This window comes from Pseudophryne corroboree, chromosome 6 (assembly GCF_028390025.1).
Source record: "Pseudophryne corroboree isolate aPseCor3 chromosome 6, aPseCor3.hap2, whole genome shotgun sequence".
In the NCBI taxonomy this organism is placed as follows: Eukaryota; Metazoa; Chordata; class Amphibia; order Anura; family Myobatrachidae; genus Pseudophryne; species Pseudophryne corroboree.
In genome coordinates, this window is record NC_086449.1 from 76,015,871 (window position 1) to 76,036,444 (window position 20,574).

The window sequence follows — 20,574 nt, forward strand, 5'->3', positions numbered from 1 at the left end:
AGGGGCATTTCATGCGTATCCAGAGGAGGCAGACATTTTGTGAGCTGAACAGGTGAAGGCAGCCATTTTGTGTGCTGAACAGGTGAAGGTGGGCTGAATGGATTCAGTTTTAGCAGCAAGTTTGAGAGTCACATGACCAGGATCATAGATATAAATTTGAATCCTTGGTGAATTTTATCCTTAATAAACATCTGTGACATCATCTCTCTCTCATCCTCACAGGATCCCGGGAATGCACCCCCAGATGTCACCTGACCCTCCTCCATGCCTCATTCCTGTCACCCCAGATGTTCTGATACCCTCCAACTGTATGACCAGCCAAGTATGAGACCCCGGCAGAGATCTGGGCCCGGATGGTGCTGAGGTTCATAGCTGGTGGACCCTGGCTGGTACATGGCAGCAGGAACGTCCAACATGCATGTCAGAGAATGAACTGCACCCTGTATCTCCACTCTGACACCTGTAATATAACACACAATGTTTTGTAGATTTTCAAACCGAGTTTCAGATTTCTCAAATCAAAATGAGCCCCCAATCTTAAGTACGTCACTTGCCATGTGCCATTGCAGTATTAAAGGAAACATACCCTACTTTTTTTTATAAAAGAATGTTGCTTAAATCATTTAGGCTCACAGCACGATGCAAAGGAATCACAAAGTCTACGACATTTGCACATTTGCATAGAACCCATAAAAATCGTGGCATAACAAATCTCCCAGCACTAGGAAGATTTTATATCGCCCACTCTGGTGGAATGTCCAGGAGACTCCTGAATTTGGAGGGAGAATAGGTGATTGTCCAGGAGAGTGCTTCCCTGCTGCAAAGTAGGTGGAGACATGGAGAAAATCACAAGTGAGCTCCACCCTCCTCCTTTCTTATGGCGCCCATACATCAGCAATCCATTGGGGCAATTCTGTCTTTTGCAGATGATTGTGTAAAATAAATCAACAATGTATGAGATTCATCAATCTCCAATTCCACAGAAAAAGTGATCAGAATCAGCGAATCACCGACCAGTCGGGACTGTAGATTGTACTGTAACAATCAGCCGATTTGCAGACCATTACTAGTATTTTACTAGTAAAAAGGGCATCTTCATGATTTGCAGATCTGCTCTATGGAGCTCATATTTACAATAGTTACTACCTATGCCAGTGGTTCTCAAACTGTTTGCCGTGGTACCTTGGAGTGCCTCGGGACACTTGCAGGGGTGCCCTGGGTTGGTGGTCCAGGACCAACTCAAAATATTTATGGTCAATATAATAGGCAAAACCAGCGCTGGTGGCTGCCAGTCATAAAATACTTGGACAAGCAGAAGCAAATCTTGTTCCTCACCACACAATTGAACCTAAGGATGACATACAAACACAATTTACAATCTCTCAATAAGAAACTTTTGGCCTAGGGGTGCCGTGAAAAGAATTCTGATACTCTAGGGTGCCGTAACTCAAAAAGTTTGAGAACCACTGACCTATGCGCATCACTGTATCACTTATAGGAAGGGGAGGAAGGGGTGCAGGTGAAAGGGTGTAAAACCTATCCACAATTAATGTATGAAGCCTTAAGGAGTGGTCCCAGGCTCATGTGTCTGATTGCACCAATGGCTATTACTGTTTGGAAGGAAAGAGTGTAAAGGGGGGTACACATGGAGAGATCCGTGTTTAAAATCTAAGCAATCTGACTTGATTGCTTAGATTTTAAGCACGGATCTGCCGTGTGCATGCCCGCCAGCGATAGCAATGCGCGGCCCCACACATCGCTATCGCCGGTGCAGGCTCAATCTAGTGGGTCGCTCACTTCAGCGCTGTGTGAAGTGAGCGCCCCCCCCCCCCCGCCCCCCTCGCTCAGCACACAATACGCTGTTAAGTCCTTGATTACTAGCTGTAGACAGAACGGTGCCATGTTTTCACTAATGCTTCTCCGTCCATGTATCTACCTTTATTCTGTCCTGTGATACAGACTCTTTCTATCAGCTGAGATGAATATAAGTGGAGCAAGGATTCTTTTGGACAATTTTGGGCGGTTTAGTAAAAAAGATGGGAAGCAGTGGCAGATGCAGAGATGAAATTGCAGTGCCATCCAGAATTCAAGTAGGGGAGCCACACCAACTGCCAGTGAGTCCCGGCTGGTGATGTTCGGCACTGCATTGGGTGGCAGTTGGTGTGTCGCCTCTATTTGGATTTTGGACCCCACCTCTGGAGTACCAGCCAATCAGCTCCTAACTGCAATGTTGCAGGCTGGGTTTGAAAAATGACAGTTAGAAGCTGATTGGCTGGTACTTTGGGGTCTATTTACTAAGCCTTGGATGGAGATAAAGTGCCAGCCAATTGGCTCCTAACTGCTATGCCACGGACTGTGTTTGAAAAATGACTGTTAGGAGCTGATTGGCTGGTGCTTTATCTCCAGTGACTTTATCTCCGTCCAAGGCTTGGTAAATAGACCCCTAAATCTCTCCACCCACTTTATCTACATCCAAGGCTTAGTAAATAGACCCCAATTATCCCACTTTATCTCCATCAAGGCTTAGTAAATAGACCCCAAATTATCCCACTTTATCTCCATCCAAGGCTTAGTAAATAGACCCCAATTATCCCACTTTATCTCCATCAAGGCTTAGTAAATAGGCCCCCTCCTCACACACAGTCATGTTAACTGTACGCGTTTTACAACCATCCTAACACCTGAAAAACGCGTGTTTGAAAAATACTGCCCAGTTTCCCTATATGTATTGGCGTTTTTACTAGTGTTTGGATGCATTGAAGTGGTAAGCACTTATTCCCATCCACTCGCAGTTGCTGCTGGTAGTGGCTGTGATGAAGGCTAAGCGCACAGTATTGCGGAATATGATTGCCGGTTCCTAGGACTGTAACATGGATGTGACATGGATGCAGGAAGGACAATGAGGAGCGCTCACAAATAAACATTTCAGCTCTGCAGATTGAGTCTGTCTAACTGTTCCGTAGACATAGAATCTGCATCATACTTGCCTACCCTCCCGGAATGGGCGGGAGGCTCCCGAAATTCGGGTGACCCTCCCAGCCCCCCGGAAGAGCAGGCAAGTCTCCCGATATCAGGGGTCACCCCCTGCCCGGCCGCCTACTTAACGAGGAAAGTGGGCGGTCCAGGCAGGCCATGACGCGATTCTTGTTGAATCGCGTCATCATAGCCACGCCCCCTGCCGTATAATGCCGGTAATAGCAGCATTACACAGCAGGGGGCGTGGCTTACATGACGCGTCCATCAGCCACGCCCCCGTTCTGCCTCTGGCCCGCCCCCCTCAGCACGTCACTCTCCCGGAGAGGGCAGCCCAAAAGTCAGCAAGTATGATCTGCATACATCATAGTCAGTTATCCGGATCGTTCCTCATTCTCTCACTCAGGAGAACTGATTACTGTGCTGCCATCAGTTCTCTGTCCAGAGGAATCGCAGCTGAGACGCACATCTTCATACTGTAGGCTAGAATTCCCCTTTCAGGTATATTATTAGTGATCCTTACGCCAGGCCATTTTGGGACCTGTATGAGCGCCGCTGTTGTAGTTGTTCCGTCCTCTTAGTCCTCTGCTTCGTATTATTTATACATTTTTATGTGAGTGTTACACAATGATGGCTTCTATTAAAATTGATACTGTCTTGTAAGCTGCGTTGGAGTCATTTAAATATTCCAATTTAGTGTTTTTGGGGGTCTATTTTCTAAGCCTTGGATGGAGATGAAGTAGATGGAGGTAAAGTACCAGCCAATCAGCTCCTAACTGACATGTCACAGGCTGAGTTTGAAAAATGAAAGTTAGGAGCTGATTGGCTGGTACTTTATCTCCGTCTGATTTATCTCCATCAAAGGCTTAGTAAATAGACCCCTAAGTCTTAAATACTGTAGGCATCATACCAGCGCTTTAAACATGGATGCCGCCAATAATGTGGGGTTTAATGTTAAACGTAAAGAGCAAATTCAAAATTGCTTTTACTGTACCATACCAAGGCCTCAGTGGCGTTTTAAGAGAGGAGGGGACCGGCGTGCAGCCTATGTTGCAGGCCCCCTCCTCTCCACCAGCAAGTAATAATGCCAGAGTCTACTGCACATGCGCAGGTATCCGGGAACATGGTGCTCGCGCTTTGTTCCTGGGGACATCTCCAGTGCACATGTGCAAATCACTTAGAAATGGCTGCGGTGGCCATTTTCCAAGTGATTTGTGCCCCCACTGCAGGGACTCCGGACGGCTTAAGAATAATATATAGGTGCAGGGTGTGCGGTATGGGTTCCCCTGGACCCAGGAGCCTGTGTACATCACACACACTGCACCCATTATAGAAATGCCTATGCAATGCCTAAAGATGTCCCTGTTGTATAGACTGTAGGCCCTCATTCCGAGTTGTTCGCTCGTTCTTTTCCTTCGCATCGGTGCGATTTTCCGCTAACTGCGCAAGCGCAATGTTCGCACTGCGGCTGCGCCAAGTAAATTTGCTAAGAAGTTTGGTATTTTACTCACGGCATTACAAGGTTTTTTCTTCGTTCTGCTGATCGGAGTGTGATTGACAGGAAGTGGGTGTTTCTGGGCGGAAACTGGCCGTTTTATGGGTGTGTGTGAAAAAACGCGGGAGTGGCTGGAGAAACGGGGGAGTGTCTGGGTGAACGCTGGGTGTGTTTGTGACGTCAAACCAGGAACGACGTGCACTGAACTGATCGCACTGGAAGAGTAAGTCTCGAGCTACTCAGAAACTGCAAAGAAAAATCTTTTTGCAATATTGCGAATACTTCGTTCGCAATTCTGCTAAGCTAAGATTCACTCCCAGAGGGCGGCGGCTTAGCGTGTGCACTGCTGCGAAAAGCGGCTAGCGAGCGAACAACTCGGAATGAGGGCCATAGAGCGACACATTCTGGGAAGGTAACAAGGTGCCTGTGTGACTGCACCTGGCAAGGTCGGTGCCTGTTGTAGAATGTAGCGGCTAGCATTTCTGCAAATAAAGTTTTGAAGAGCGATACGAGGCCTGATGCAGGTGTGAACGGAGAGAAGCAGCAGCGCCGCAGCTCTGTCCGAGAAGCCAGGAAATCTCTGTCGGAAGATAGAGACCCTGACCTTGTCACTCCCAGAAAACAAAGGCGACACACCTCCGTTTTGTAAAAACGGCTGCAGTAACCAAGCCCAAAATGGCTGTAGACTGTCAGTCACTTGATGATGCAGGACCAGTACAGCACATAGGTGCCTACCTTGCTGCACCCTATTCTGGGAGGCTGCAGCGTGGTAGGCTAATGGGGGCATGTCCTGCGGCAATGTGGGCAGCACAGGGGCGTGGCTGGCAGGAAAGTGAGCCATCTGGGGGCGTGGCATCATGATAGCATCATCGTGGCCCCGCTAGACAGTGCCGAGAAAATAGGCACTGTACAGCAGGGGGCAGAGCTACGATGACACAATTCAGCGCAAATCGCGCCACTGTATTCCCCTCAGACCGCCCACTTGTTCTCTGCTGTGGGTGGCCAAGGGGGAGTGCGGGGGGCTGCCAGCAAAAGCGGGAGACTTGCCCACCTTTCCAGGGGGCCGGGAGGGCCACTCAATTTCCGTGAGCCTCCTGGCCATTTCGAAAGGGTAAACAATAATTGTACAGCACATGCACAGTACAGGTCCGGCGCAAAGTAACGGCCATCAGTACTTTGCGTACTTTTCCCTTTTACGTTGGTACCTGAATCAGGCACACAGTTTGCATTATGGGAAAGGATAAAGTGAGCAAATGTAATATTGCAAATGTCACGTTACAGTTGCAGGTCATATATGATATTGTTTCTCTGTGGATCATTTCAAGTTGTTAATTTTACCCATACAAAGCAAAAGCATGTAGCGCCCTCTGTAGACTGAGGCCAGGTACTACGGCACTGTCAACTAAACAGTCACTGCTACCATGTAGAGTAGGCCTGGCCAACCTGTGGCTCTCCAGCTGTTGTGAAACTACAAGTCCCAGCATGCTCTGGCACAGTTTTGCTACTAGGGAATGGTAAAACTGTGGTACAGCATGCTGGGATGTGTAGTTTCACAACAGCTGGAGAGCCACAGGTTGGCCAGGCCTGAGTAGAGTATCAGCCGCAGGTGTTTCAGGGGTGATTGGAAATGCAATAGTTGTAAATAAGTTGTATATTGTACCGCCACAGGCTAAGATGGCAGTGGTATATTATGTCAACATTAGGAATGCCGACAACATAATGTCAACGTGGGTTGGATGACGACATTTGAGATGTCAACATTCAAAATGTTGGCACACTAAGTATGCCGACATTTAACAAGTCAGCATTCACAATAACGGCACTGACAAAAAGTCGTCGTTACACAAAGAATTTCCCCACACACACACACTTGAGGTATGAAAAAGGTTTTCCACCACAATACATTTCTGATAGTAATATACAGATTATTAATAAATAATCCATTAGTATAACAGCATAACATACAATTCTAATATTGTTTGATCAAGGTATTATTAAAATCTAAATATGAGCCTAATACCGGTGTACAACATAAGACAAAAAAAAAAAAAAAGACAATAAAAAAAACAAGACAAATACACACATATGGAAGTCCGTAAAAATTAGAGATGAGCGGGTTCGGATTTACTCGGTTCTTAATTCCAGAATTATCGCAAGTTCTTTTTTTCTGGATTTTTCTTATTGGCTAACCAAAAAGGAGATTCGGGTAAATCCGAGTAAAAGCGAACCCGCTCATCTCTAGTAAAAATATATTGTATTCAATCACAATAAAAATGATTCTTCACTCTAAAAGGTCCAAAATTGTGAAAGCATGTAGCTAACTCCAATTGTCATATCCAGTCATAATGCTCCATACGGTCACTGGTATAATAAGTCTTTTGTGGTCTTAAGTCCACTTACCCTCCTCCAGTGTGGTCAGTGGTAAATACCTTCTATAAACCACAATCAGGGCTGGATATAAAAGAGGTTTGCCAGCAAAACAATGGATTATGTACACCAGGTATGTATACTGGTTTTATAAATAAGAGGTTATGCACTGGGATATTCTTTGTGTAATGTATTCTATTAAGGGGTGGAGGACCCTTGCATTACCGAAGGCAGCAAACCATAACAACACCAGAACATTTTGGGAGCACAGCCTACAGCCATATTATGTAGCACATAAAGTCAACATTGCCAGAATGTCGACAGTGAGATGTCTAACTCTATCCCTAATTACAATTACATGTTGACATTCTCACAACGTTGACATTATGTCAGCGTCAACACCGTGAATGTCAATATTTTTACTATTTTGACATAATGACTACTGGGGACTATCTCTGAAGCAGTGAACAGAGTGAAGACGTAAGTCAGTGGAGAAGTTGCCCATGGCAACCAATCAGTGTTGAGGTAACATTTATCAAGTGGATTCTATAAAATTAGGCATAGCAGCTGATTGGTTGTCATGGGCAACTTTTCCACTGGCTCACTTCTCCACATTTTTCACTGCTTCATGAATAGACCCCTATGTACCAGGAAATACATTGCTTCCAGCCTGCGTATAATACAGAACTGTCATCTGCCTCCTCACTTATCACATTACAATTGGACAAATAATCGCACCTTTGGTAAAAAATAAAAATGTTTATTACAAAATGTATTTATAAAAAAACAAAACACAACACATAATCTCTACATATGAGCTGTAGGACACGCCATGCAGCCTATAGAACACCTGCAGCCTTATAAGCAGGACTGGAGGGGATTATTTACATGGCAAGGCTGTGGGTACAGGCAGGAGCCTATAGCTGTGACATAGGAAATAATGCACGACCTATTGTAAATTATATGCACACTAGGGATTACCAGCCATATATGCACTAGGGACTAGGCTATGGGATGATTCCCAATATTCCACATTACTCTATGTTTACGGCATTATTTCTTATAATACACAATATTTTGCACATAGAAGTGATGACTGTTTATAGACATTATTTGTAGGAATTTCTACATTTATATACATGATTTGTGTATTGTGTTATATATTGTGTTCTTGGGATTATTCCTTTCTACTCTGTAGAAGATACAACAGCCCATGTTTAGGGTGGTATTCATGTGATCTGCGGTCTGCTGACCGACAGTCACATGACCTCCTCCACCATCCCGCCGGCTCAGTATCCCGATGGTCGGCATGCCGACCAACAGGGACTATTTCCACTCGTGGGTGTCCAGGACACCCATAGAGTGGGAATAGAACCCGTAGCGACCGCAGGTCGCCACCAAGCCCGCAAGGGGCTTGCTGCACTCGCCCCTCCCCGCCGGGATCCCGGCGTCGGTATGCTGCCGGGATCCCGGCGTCGGTAAGCTTACCGGCGGTCAGGAGACCGCCGGTCAGCCATACTACACCCCATGTTTATATATACAGTATAGCTATTGGTAAAGCAGGACAATGTGCCACAGATATTTGTATATACTGTCACATTTATTCTCTCTGGCATCTCATTGTCACCTACAGATGCACATGGCTGAGGCGGCCATTTTGTTAGCTTGGCCAATACGCAGAATGCAGTAGAAGGCAAAGGCTTACTGATATGACCGGATTATAGTGCTTTTACAGATGCTTCATCTCCTGTAAAATGCTTCAGCCCTCACAGGCTTCATACACTGTGTGCAGGTGACCTGTGCATTATAAAGGGCTTTTATTTATTTATTTAAATATGGTAAAATGTGTGCGATATTTGCCTCAGGTATTTATTATGAGTTACTTTTTATATACAATACTGTCATAACAGCGTTTACCACAGATTTGCTGCTAGAGGACAATGTTTTTTAATGCAGTTTACACGTGCAAGATTACTCTATACTTGGCTAGAGATTGGCTGAGCATGATGGGTAAACAGGGTGTCCCCATGCTGTGCCTCCTGTGACTAGTATTCGGTTATAACAACATGCACAGAGGTCTAGTAGGGTACAGCAGGGATTTATGACTGAGGGGCCAGAATAGGAAATCCGCACTTTCCCCAGCTCCTCTCTGCTCTGTTCATCAAGGCCTATGAGGTGTCTACAACAATAGCTAAAGGCTCTTTACACGACCTATGTCTATAGCGGAAGGAATATCTCTTCAGGACAGGGTCGGACTGGGCCATAGGTGTACAGGGAAAATCCCCGGTGGGTAACACCCCTCCTCTAGTGGTCAGTAACTTGGTGGAGCAGGATCATGGATGAACTTGGGTGCTTGTTTTTTTTTCTCTATTGAAACTACACCAAGATTAGCCTTCCTGCCAATCAAAGTGGGTGGTCCTGACACACACCTGTTCCCGCTTCTTTGCATGTCCTCTTGTTGACCAAGTCCCTCCCTGGTGGCTGGCCGCAACCTCTCTGGTGGCTGGTCACACCCCTTACGCTTGGGCCCCTACCACTGCATTCCCTGCTGGGCCATCATGCCCCAGTCCAACACTGCTTCAGAATACACTGAATGACCACATTAATTATGTACATAAATGTCCGGCAGTAATCAGCTATTTTATGTAGTGATATAAGCAGGTATTCTATAAACAGGATGGGATCTGAAAATATCCTTAAATATCTGTGATGGAACGATTATAAATCTTTATACCGAATTCTATTATAAAGTAATTTTTTTACTTTTTCTTAGATCACAATAAAAACACACTTCTTTCCCCTTAGTGTTTTTGTTGCCTTGCCGTAAGACATTTTTGGTAGTCATTCTCTATCCCCCTCATACTATTTTTTTAAGAGCGTAGAACTGAATTATGAAAGAACGTTTCACTGTGGTATTAAGTTAGCCACGCCCACTCTGTGCTCATTAACACAAGACCTAGAAGTGCCTTAAAAATGGCAGCATAACATTATATACTAAGAAGAATAAAGAAAGACCATTTAAGGTAAATATCCCATTGCTCCACCATTATAGAATGAACCTCATAGTGTTATTCTATTTACAATCCACATTATCTCTAAATGTCCACAAACTCTGGCATCAACCTTTTTTTTTTTGTTATCTCCTCAATCTCTGAATGTGTCACCCGGGGTTTTGTTTGGCCAAGGACAGTTCCGTTTTCCCAGTGTGAGAGGCCTTGTCCATGACTTCTCTTTTTCATCATGACGCACAGTAACTAGCACTGGGAGTAGACCGGGGATAGGAAATGGCCACAAGGGCTGTTCTGGTAAAAAGTTGAAGACGGTGGAGGAGTTTCATCCCCTGACTCTGACATACCTAGGTATGCATACTTCAGAGGCTGCCGTGGAGGAATGGAACGTGTTCTTGGGGATAAGAGACCATCACATGTCTCCAAGACTGTGTACTCAAAGCTGGATCCTGGGCTCTGCTTTCCTTCCTCGGAATTCAGGGAGTCCCCTCTCACAATGATCCTGCATCCAGGCGCACCATTAAGAAGCTCACTTTTGCCCTCATCCACAGCGCTCTCCTCACCACTGGCTTCCTCCCGCAGACTAGACTCTTTTGGTCTTGCCTCTGGCCTCAAGGTCTTTTCCTCGCTTGGCACAGCTGCTGTACTGGGCTGCTCCCTCCGTACCTGTATTTGCCTCTGAGATACTACCCAAGACGAGAAGTGGGGCATCATATTCTCATCCAAACTGACATAACTGTCCTTGGGAGGCAGTTGTACAGAAGGCGGGAGGGATGGTGCTGCGTTAGGGAGCTCAGACAGCACTTCCACAGAAGAGACGGTGCCTTCATCAAATATATTCCTGGAGATCCATGTGAGGTAAGAGTCCGTCTGGTCTAACCACAGCTGCATGCAAATAATAAAACACATCAGCGAGCAGCCCTCCGGTGGAGAAGACAACATACCCGTACCACATTCAGCAAGGGATCTCATTGTTACCTTAAAATTTCCTTTGTGGGTTGTGTAAAGTTCCTTAAAGTGATGCTCAGGGCTAGGGATATTTGGCCAAGCTTTGCTCTTGAGGAACCTGAGGGGAGAAACTCAGTGAGTGTTTAAGATTCACAAGTACCATAATATGCCTAGCTTAAACCACATCTAGGTGTGGTCGGAGAAACGCGCTAGTCCTTCACTGTTCAGTCTTGCGGCTTCCCTATCCTTTACTCAGCGGGAACCCATGCAACTGCATCACTGGAGCCCCGCAGCAGTAGGGATCACTAAGGACCACCATGGAAGTAATCAAGATTTAATCAGGGCCCATGAGTACCGCTCCTTGGTGATTATTCAAGCTAACGCTAATTTTTAATATGCTACAATAAGATCTACTGCTTCCATTACACGCTGTCCTCAACTAAACTAAGATGAACTCCATACATACATGCGTATTTATCAACATCTAAGTGGCCACCTGTCTTTTATGTTACCAATTAACACTGATTTAATGGTACATCAGAGATTGAGATTGAATGTATTATTTTAACAAGTACTAGTCCTATTTATTTGTACATGTACCGCGTAGCCTCTCTATTTTATTTGTCATTTTGAACTACCACAATATAAAGAAGTTCCCTTACCTTCCATGGTATAAGGACACCAGGATGATTGCGGCAACTGGGATCAGACCACCGATGACAAATAACACGATGTGGAGTACATCACCTGGCAAGCACAGAAATAACTTATCATTCACCTGACTTCTCCTCCATAATCAATGTTGCATCCGCCCTTCCTTAATGCTTTCACCTTCTATCTGCCTCAACCAATGCACTATGAACATTCGAGTTGTTCACTACTGTCCCATTATAAGTGGAGGGGGCTGTTTCTCAGCACTTGCAATACCTATTTGTTGAGGAATCAGACTAATACCCCGTTCAGATTGCAATTGCCGGATCACACCCGGGAATTGGATACGGGTCCTTTCCGGGTGCGACCCGGCAATGGACCCTGTGAAAATGCTTCCTGACCCGGCAATATGCCGGTCGGGTTGCCATCTGCGGGCGGGGGCCGCGGCAGCATCTGGGGGGAGGGGGTGCGGAGGCGGCGCTGAATATGAGATCATCTCCGCGCCACCTCTCCCTATGCTGTGAAGGGGTACCGGGTCGCATCGACCCAGGTAACTTGTTCACACTGCTCCTGACACGGTAATTTCCCTGCAATAACCCTTCTTTATTCCCGGGTTGAATTATCGGACCAGGCGACCCGGGAATTCAGCAGTGACCAGTTCACACCGTACAGCGACCCGTGTCAATCCGGCAATATACCAGGTCAATGCAGGGTTATTTGTGCAGTGTGAACGTGTATTAGTGTGCCTGATTCAGATGTGGCTGGAGGTGCTGTTGGCAGCAGTGATAGTGCTGTATGGTAATTCAGCAGAAGGCATCTGGTATAAGTAGATCACCTGTGACACCATCGGCTGGATGCGGGACCGTGGGGGTTGCACTGGCCGGACGCTGCAGACCCAACAAAAGAGGCCAGGAAATCTCTGTCCTCTTATGGAGATCCTGGCGACACACCTCCGTTATGGGAAACGTCCGCCTTTGCCGCCTCCTACCGCTCCCAAACGGCAGCAGAGCGTCAATCACAGTTTGATCGACCTCTACAACAATTACAGAATATACTGTGCAATAAGCAGAGACTCTGAACGCTAGAAGGCTACTGTGATAATGTAGGGAAAAAAAAGAGAAAAGTTTTAAAACCAAAGACTAAAAAAGGTAACACTGTAACTAGGGAAGAAAACTTCCAGTTATTAGTAAAGTTGCATATAAAAAGGAGTCTTGCAGGGCTCTAAATGCTTGTAAAAAAAAGATTAGTATTAGTAGATGGTTGAATTTTATATAAAAATCCTGTGCTAATAAAATCCTCAAAATAATTCAGCAATTTATATTCTAATTTTTCAGCTGCTGCATTTCAGTGGTAGATTAGCGCAATAAAATCCACTTGGACAGAAAAGACAATATGTTCAGATATGATCCAGGGCTATTTAGAATAAGTACACCAATATAGGTGAATAAATTCACGACTCTGCAAATAAATGTATATAGAAAAATGTAGGTCAACAAAACCCCCAAAAAAATTTGAGTCTTTATTTTAATGACTATTTTCTCTATATCGAAAAATAACCAAAACCTTCGTTTATTTTTTAAAAACTTTGCTTTTGTCCATTTAAAATATTAAAGTCTTTGAATGACCATATAAGAAGAAGCGTGTTTTAGTAAGTAATGGAGGGGATGAGCGGGGGGAAAGCAAGTGGTATTCTGACCCTCATTACATGTAAGCAGTTTGTAACTATTCAGATAGCTAAACCATGTCCATGTCTCAATGGATGGACAATGAGATTTCTGGAACTGTAAACCTTTTATTAATACAGACTGGAATGATTGTCCATATAATATAGCTGTAGTTCTGCAGAATAGATCACTGTACATGTAACACATAAGAGAATAAACAGTGCATGGAAGTAAGATATAAGTCTCTGGGGTAGAGGAGACTTAACACAGCCTGTCAGCAACTCATGCACAGATAACTGAGTAGCAACAAACATGGAGTATGAGGGTGGATTATATTTGGGGCTAATACGTGAAAGTCCGTACAATTACAGAAGAAATACGAAAAATATTCATTTCTAAACTGTTTTTTTAATATTCTGTTACAGTAGTTTTTTTTTAAGTAATTCAAGTTTATAACAAAAGTTTGTTTTATTTTTACATACAATAAAGTTATGAAAATAGGGACATTTTCTTAAAATCCATAATTTCATTCTGATAGCTACAAAAGCAAACTTTTTCAGGTAAAACTAATTTTTCTTTAATTAGTAATGTGGAAGAAATAAAAATCAGATATGCAAAATCCAGACTCAAAATTCGTGTTGACCGGTGAATTATCACAATAAAAATATGTATCATTTACAGCGCGGATGGTGTAACACATTTATTAAACAGATACTCCCAGTTGTTCTTTCTCTTTTTCTTCCTTCTTAGGGGTTAGCCACCACTTTCTGGTGACTAGCGTTCAGACTCATCCACTCATCACACTGAAAACTGAGGTATCCACACTCTAAGTCGACACCAGTTAGGTCGACACCCATTAGGTCGACACCCATTAGTCGACAGTGGATAGGTCGGCACTAGAAATAGGTAAACACGGCCTTTAGGTCAACATGAACAAGATCGACATGAAAAAAGGTCGACATGAGTTTTTCCAAATGTTTTTATTTTTTTGGACTTTTTCATACTTTACGATCCACTACGATTGGGAACGGTAACCTGTGCCGAGCGCAGCGGTAGCGGAATGAGGCACCTGGCCCGCAGCCATGCAAGGGGACGCGGTGCACTAATAGGGGTTCCTGGTCACTTGACGGAGAAAACAACACAAAAAAACCCATAAAAAACTCACGTCAACCTTTTTTTCATGTTGGCCTTGTTCAGGTCAACCTAATGGCCGCGTCGACCTATTTCTAGTGTCGACCTATCCACTGTCGACCAATGGGTGTTGACCTAGAGCCCCATACCCGAAAACCGAAGGGCCTGGAATTGTCTTGTTTCCATTTGACAATGGGTTCAGTCTCATTTCTCACTACAAGCTGTTGATTGGTAACTGGTTCGGGCTTGTCTCCCTACTAGATGTATCCTTGGTATTAGGATTAGTGTAGGCCCACATTTGGTAACAGGTGAAGCCAATCACTAGAATCTGTCTGCATGTAATTGGAGCCACCACTCACCATTTGACGTCTGGAAAGTGACAACAGACCATTCGCTCCAGTAGCTATCATAGGGTATGTCAGTTTTGACCCTCACACTGACGGTGTATGTTGTTCTTTTGATAAGGTCACTGAGGAAAAGCTTCACATAACCATCTGTGTCCGCTGCAACCTAACAAGATGACAAAGTGGTGTATATACTGATATCAGCATGGAGACATATTACACTGGTCATGTCTGCATAGTACTCACACACAACATCATGCTGAGCTTGTATACACACATACAGCCTTATCACACATAGGAGAGAGCAGGGGTAAATGCACCAGGTTTATGCCAGGAGACAGCAGGGTAAATCCACCAGGGTTATGCCAGGAGAGAGCAGGGGTAAATGTGACAGGTTTACCCCAGGTGAGAACAGGGGTAAATATGACAGATTTACGCCAGGAGAGAGCAGGGTAAATGCGACAGGTTTACGCCAGGAGAGAGCAGGGTAAAGGTGACAGGTTTATGCAGGAGAGAATAGGGGTAAATGCACCAGGTTTACCCCAGGAGAGAGCAGGGGTAAATGTGACAGGTTTCCCCAGGAGAGAACAGGGGTAAATGTGACAGGTTTATGCAAGGAGAGAGCAGAGTAAATGCGACAGGTTTACCCCAGGAGAGAGCAGAGTAAATGTGACAGGTTTACCCCAGGAGAGAACAGGGGTAAATGTGACAGGTTTACGCAAGGAGGGAACAGAGGTAAATGCAACAGGTTTACGACAGGAGAAAGGAGGGGTAAATGTGACAGGTTTACGACAGGAGAGAACAGGGGTAAATGTGACAGATTTACACCAGGACAGAGCAGGGTAAATGCGACAAGTTTATGCCAGGAGAGAGCAGGGTAAATGTGAGGTTTATGCCAGGAAAGAGCAGGGGTAAATACACCAGGTTTACGCCAGGAAAGAGCAGGGTAAATGTGACAGGTTTACGCCAGGAGAGAACAGGTGTAAATGTGACAGGTTTACGTCAGGAGAGAACAGGGGTAAATGTGACAGGTTTAGTCAGGAGGGAACAGGGGTAAATGTGACAGATTTACACCAGGACAGAGCAGGGTAAATGCGACAAGTTTATGCCAGGAGAGAGCTGGGTAAATGTGAGGTTTATGCCAGGAAAGAGCAGGGGTAAATACACCAGGTTTACGCCAGGAAAGAGCAGGGTAAATGTGACAGGTTTACGCCAGGAGAGAACAGGTGTAAATGTGACAGGTTTACGCCAGGAGAGAACAGGGGTAAATGTGACAGGTTTAGTCAGGAGGGAACAGGGGTAAATGTGACAGATTTATGCAAGGAGAGAGCAGGGTAAATGCGACAAGTTTACGCCAGGAAAGAGCAGGGTAAATGTGACAGGTTTACGCCAGGAGAGAACAGGTGTAAATGTGACAGGTTTACGCCAGGAGAGAACAGGGGTAAATGTGACAGGTTTAGTCAGGAGGGAACAGGGGTAAATGTGACAGATTTATGCAAGGAGAGAGCAGGGGTAAATGCAACAGGTTTACGCCAGGAGAGAACAGGGGTAAATGTAACAGGTTTACGCAAGGAGAGAGCAGGGAAAATGTGACAGGTTTACGCAAGGAAAGAGCAGGGGTAAATGTGACAGGTTTACACCAGGAGAGAGCAGGGGTAAATGTGACAGGTTTACGCCAGGAGAGAGCAGAGGTAAATGTGACAGCTTTACGCCAGGAGGGAGCAGGGGTAAATGTGACAGCTTTACGCCAGGAGGGAGCAGGGGTAAATGCAACAGGTTTACGCCAGGAGAGAACAGCGGTAAATGTGACAGGTTTACGCCAGGAGAGAGTAGGGATAAATGCGACAGGTTTACGCCAGGAGAGAGCAGGGGAAAATGCAACAGGTTTACGCCAGGAGTGAGCAGGGGTAAATGTGACAGGGTTACACAAAGAAAGATCAGGGGTAAATGTGACAGGTTTACTCAAGGAGAGACAAGGATTAAGTGTACTAGGTTTACGCCAGGAGAGAACAGTGGTGAATGCGCCGGGTTTACATCAGAAGCAGTGGCGCTTTAAGAGAGGAGGAGGCCCGTGTGCATTCTCCTCCATTCATGCCCCCTCCTCTCTGCCGGCAGCACTGAGAATCTGAGCACTAGAGGGCTCAGACTCTACTGCGCATGCACAGATCTCCGGGAAAATGGTGCGGCAGCCATTTTCCCAGTGATTTCTGTACTGCACATGTTCAGAACTCTGTGAAAATGGCTGCTGCATCATTTTCACTGTAATTTTAACAACGCTGCTGACGTCGGCGCGAGACTCCGGAGGGGTGAGTATTTAAAAAAATGGGTGCAGCGTGTGCATCAGTGACGAGAAGAGAACAGTGGCATATGTGCCAGGTTTATGCCAGGAGAGAAAAGAGGTAAATGTGCCAGGTTTACACTAGGAGAGAACGGTGGTAAATGCACCAGGTTTATACCGGGAAACAGCAATGGTACATGCCCCAGGTTTACGCTAGTAGAGCGCAGTTGTAAATGCGCAAGGTTTACACCAGGAGAGAGCAGGGGTAAAAGCAGCAGGTTTATGCCCGGAGAGAACAGTGGTAAATGCACCTAGTTTAAAGGTAGGATAAAACAGTGATATATGCTCCAGGTCTGCTCCGGAGATACAGGGGCAGATGTATTAACCGGGAGAAGGCATAAGGAAGTGATAAACCAGTGATATGTGCAAGGTGATAAAGGCACCAGCCAATCAGATCCTAACTGTTAATTTACATATTGGAGCTGATTGGCTGGTGCCTTTATCACCTTGCACATATCACTGGTTTATCACTTCTTTATGCCATCTCCAGGTTAATACATCTGCCCCACTGTCCAGATTTATCAGACATTGGAGCGTGATAATTTGCATGGTGATACACTGCCAGCCAATCAGCTCTTAACCGTCATGTCACAGGCTGTGTTTTAAATATGATAGTTAGGAGCTGTTTGGTTGGTACTTTATCACCGTGCAATTTATCACTCTCCAAGGATTGATAAATCTGGTTCTAGTGTGACAGAGTTAGCATCCAATGCTAAAGTTACCGTTCCCACAGTAAGTACAATACTATAATGAAGTGTCATAAACACAATGCCTGTGTGACTGTGAACAGTGTGATTAATGTGTACCATGTCAATCACAATTAAATACAGACCTTCTGTTCCCCTTTAAAAACCAATCTTCTGGCCGATTGCAAATATCACTGAATTACTGTGAACAGATTGCAGGAGACACCATAATAATTTGTGTACAATCAGTGGGAGGGATCCAGATGCACTCAGCCAATCAAGAATGTTTCAAAATCATCATACACATCAGGGCTTTAACTTGCAAGCTACGCACCTCTTGTGTATTTGGTGCGGTCCGGCTAAGTCGCATTTGCATGAACACGGCTTTCCTGTACCCTACCAGTGCTTGCACCCACCATCCTATGTTCTACTTCTCTAAGTGCAAGGAGTTGTAAGCACAAGACACACATGGACGGAGGCATAAGACTTTCTGCACGCATGTGTAGTATGAAAATGTGTGTTTCACACAAAAAGATGACACGTACGTCCAGCTCTGCATCAGTCGTCTAGTCAGGAAGGGATGCCGTTACCATGTCGACAATCAGAAAGTCGACACCACAAATTAGACAGTTATGATGTTGGCATTGTTGATATTTCTAAATCTGCAGAATGTTGACATGAGGATTAGGGTTAGGCAGTAGGGGGAGGGTTAGGCACTGAGGGGAGGTTTAGTGACAAGGGGTTAGGGATGGCCATCAACCATTGATGATTCAAAATAACTGGTGTTCTATGGCCGATTTAGAGTAGTTTTTCTCATCGATGAGGGAGAACCAGATGGTTCCCCGCCATTGATGATAGACAACCACTGAATTTTTTAAGGTGTCAGGACAAGGAGCCTAGCTCCGCCGCTGAAACTCCTATGAAGCCCCGCCCCATGGCTCTGGTTGACCTGCAATTAAATAGTAAAGCCAGGATGACCATCTGTGGGTGAAACCATCAATGGTCCCTTGCAGATGGTTTCACACCAATGGATGGCCATCCCTACAAGGGGGAGAGTTAGGGTTAAGCACTAGGGGCCGGGTTATGCACTAGGGGGAGGGTTGGGAAAAGAGGGAGGGTTAGGGTTAGGCACTAGAGGGAGGGTTAGGGTTGAGAACTAGGCTGAGGTTTAGGTACTACGGGGAGGGTTAGGCATTAGTGGGAGGGTTAGGGTTAGGCTGTAGGAGGTGCGGTTAGGGTTACACATATCCGGATAACAGCTGGAAATTACCACCAGGTGACCGTCAGACCCAGAAGACATAGCCAGAGCTGCTGGAGATCTGATAGCAGGTAAGTGAACGCTGCACTGGGACAGACCGTTTTGATGACATTCTAATCATGTCTATATTTCATCTGTGTTAACAAGGTCAATGTCAACATGCTGCACCCCAACATTACTTTCATGTCAAATTTCTCATGATGAACCTCAACAAAATTTACCGACCCCGTCAAGATATGTTGTAGCACTGTCCTTGCACAAGAAATAGTCTGTATTACTTACCAAGTCAAACATCTTTGTTTTCTGTAATTCGCTTTTGGTGGTTGAATAATTCACTTGGTATACAAAGGCAGTAGTCAGAGGAAAGGTATTGGAAGGGTCTTTCACGATGACCAGCAGTCCCAGTGGGGTCACCTGTTCCCTAACTGTCACGTTTTTCAATGGCTGCAGATATACTTCATAGAGAAAAAGGGAAACGTTATCAGTTTACAATCCGCTGCAATCCCTGCTGCACCTGAGTATAATATATTTGTTTATTAACAGTTATGTTTATAGCGCACCCATATTCCACAGCGCTTTACAGAGAATACTTGCCCATTTACATCAGTCTCTGCCCTAAAATTCCCTTATCACTATAGGTCTGCTTCATGTGGATAGGTTTGAACATTAGAGTGCAAGCTCTGCGGACACAATTTAATTTTCCCAATATTAATGATTTTATCATGTGTTCTCTCTTTAATGAGACCCGAGCTTTGCGGGGCATGGCTGTAGATGAGTGATGCACTTAAGCGAGGTTCAGTTTGCAACAGATTTTGACAACTTTGAAAGTGAAGAATCTACAGTACTTACAAACACCTTGCAAGACATTAACACATATACAGATGTGTCCTCAGACGTATGCAACAGACTTGGCATAATTTAGACACTCCAACGTGGGCAGCGTAGCATATATCTTGCTCCAATGACTGCGTATCAGCCACATCATAGCCACACACAAATCCGCTCACAGTGTACCAGAAAGGCATTGTATGGGAGCAGTATTTGGAAGACATTCTGTTCCTTGTAGTGCTAATGGGAGATCCTGGGGGTGGCTCCCGGGTAAGTTAGCTCTCTGTCTGGATGTGTTTTAGTAATAGCCTTTATCATGAGGCCCTACTGTAGACAAATCACATGGCCCTATGAGGGCATTGCTATTATGTAGTGTTAGGACTGCTGATATGAGAGATGCCGTGAAGTGGCTCAGCAGCTAGATATGCGTTTGCAAACATGTGTGACCAATTCTTTGAATTTCTATTACCAGATACTGTAGGTTCAGTTATGGTTACAGGTGATATTTAGTGTGCTGGGGGAATACCAGGGGGGGGGGGGAGTGCCCCCCCCTGTCTGCTGTTTGTTTGTGACCCCTCCCCCTTTCTAGCACCTGATATATAATTATCTCCAGGAATGATTGAGCAACTGCCATTGTTTGTCTGTTAGTGTACCAGAGATGCCAGGTTGCGACTTTGGCCGCTAAGGAATTGGTATAACTTATGTCCAGAGTCGCGGCATAGCAGAATATTGCGGGAGGAAGAGCCATGGCTGCTTGTATCAGAACCCTTTTTACTCAATTTAGCCACACATATATATGCAAGCACCGTACCACATGCCCCAGTGCTCAGTGTACGACAGCAGTTTAGATTTATCACACCTTATAGGTTTTAGCAGTGTGAAT

The 20,574-nt window shown here is 45.1% G+C and overlaps 2 protein-coding genes across 3 annotated transcripts in view; one reads left to right on the forward strand and one right to left on the reverse strand.

Moving 5' to 3' along the window:
• The window catches only part of PLPPR2 (phospholipid phosphatase related 2), a 40,242-nt gene extending 36,606 nt beyond the window's left edge, over positions 1–3,636 (forward strand). For both annotated transcript variants that reach the window (XM_063931210.1, XM_063931209.1), the window contains one exon: positions 223–3,636. In XM_063931210.1, coding sequence (XP_063787280.1) covers positions 223–328 — 106 coding nt within the window. In that variant the 3' untranslated portion in view covers positions 329–3,636. The remainder of the gene's footprint in view (positions 1–222) is intronic.
• A 3,938-nt stretch (positions 3,637–7,574) lies between these two features.
• The window catches only part of EPOR (erythropoietin receptor), a 42,882-nt gene continuing 29,882 nt past the window's right edge, over positions 7,575–20,574 (reverse strand). The window contains exons 5-9 of the mRNA XM_063931214.1: positions 19,146–19,318; positions 14,597–14,747; positions 11,454–11,538; positions 10,822–10,909; positions 7,575–10,728 (exon numbers count right to left, since the gene is read on the reverse strand). Coding sequence (XP_063787284.1) covers positions 10,090–10,728; positions 10,822–10,909; positions 11,454–11,538; positions 14,597–14,747; positions 19,146–19,318 — 1,136 coding nt within the window. The 3' untranslated portion in view covers positions 7,575–10,089. The remainder of the gene's footprint in view (positions 10,729–10,821; positions 10,910–11,453; positions 11,539–14,596; positions 14,748–19,145; positions 19,319–20,574) is intronic.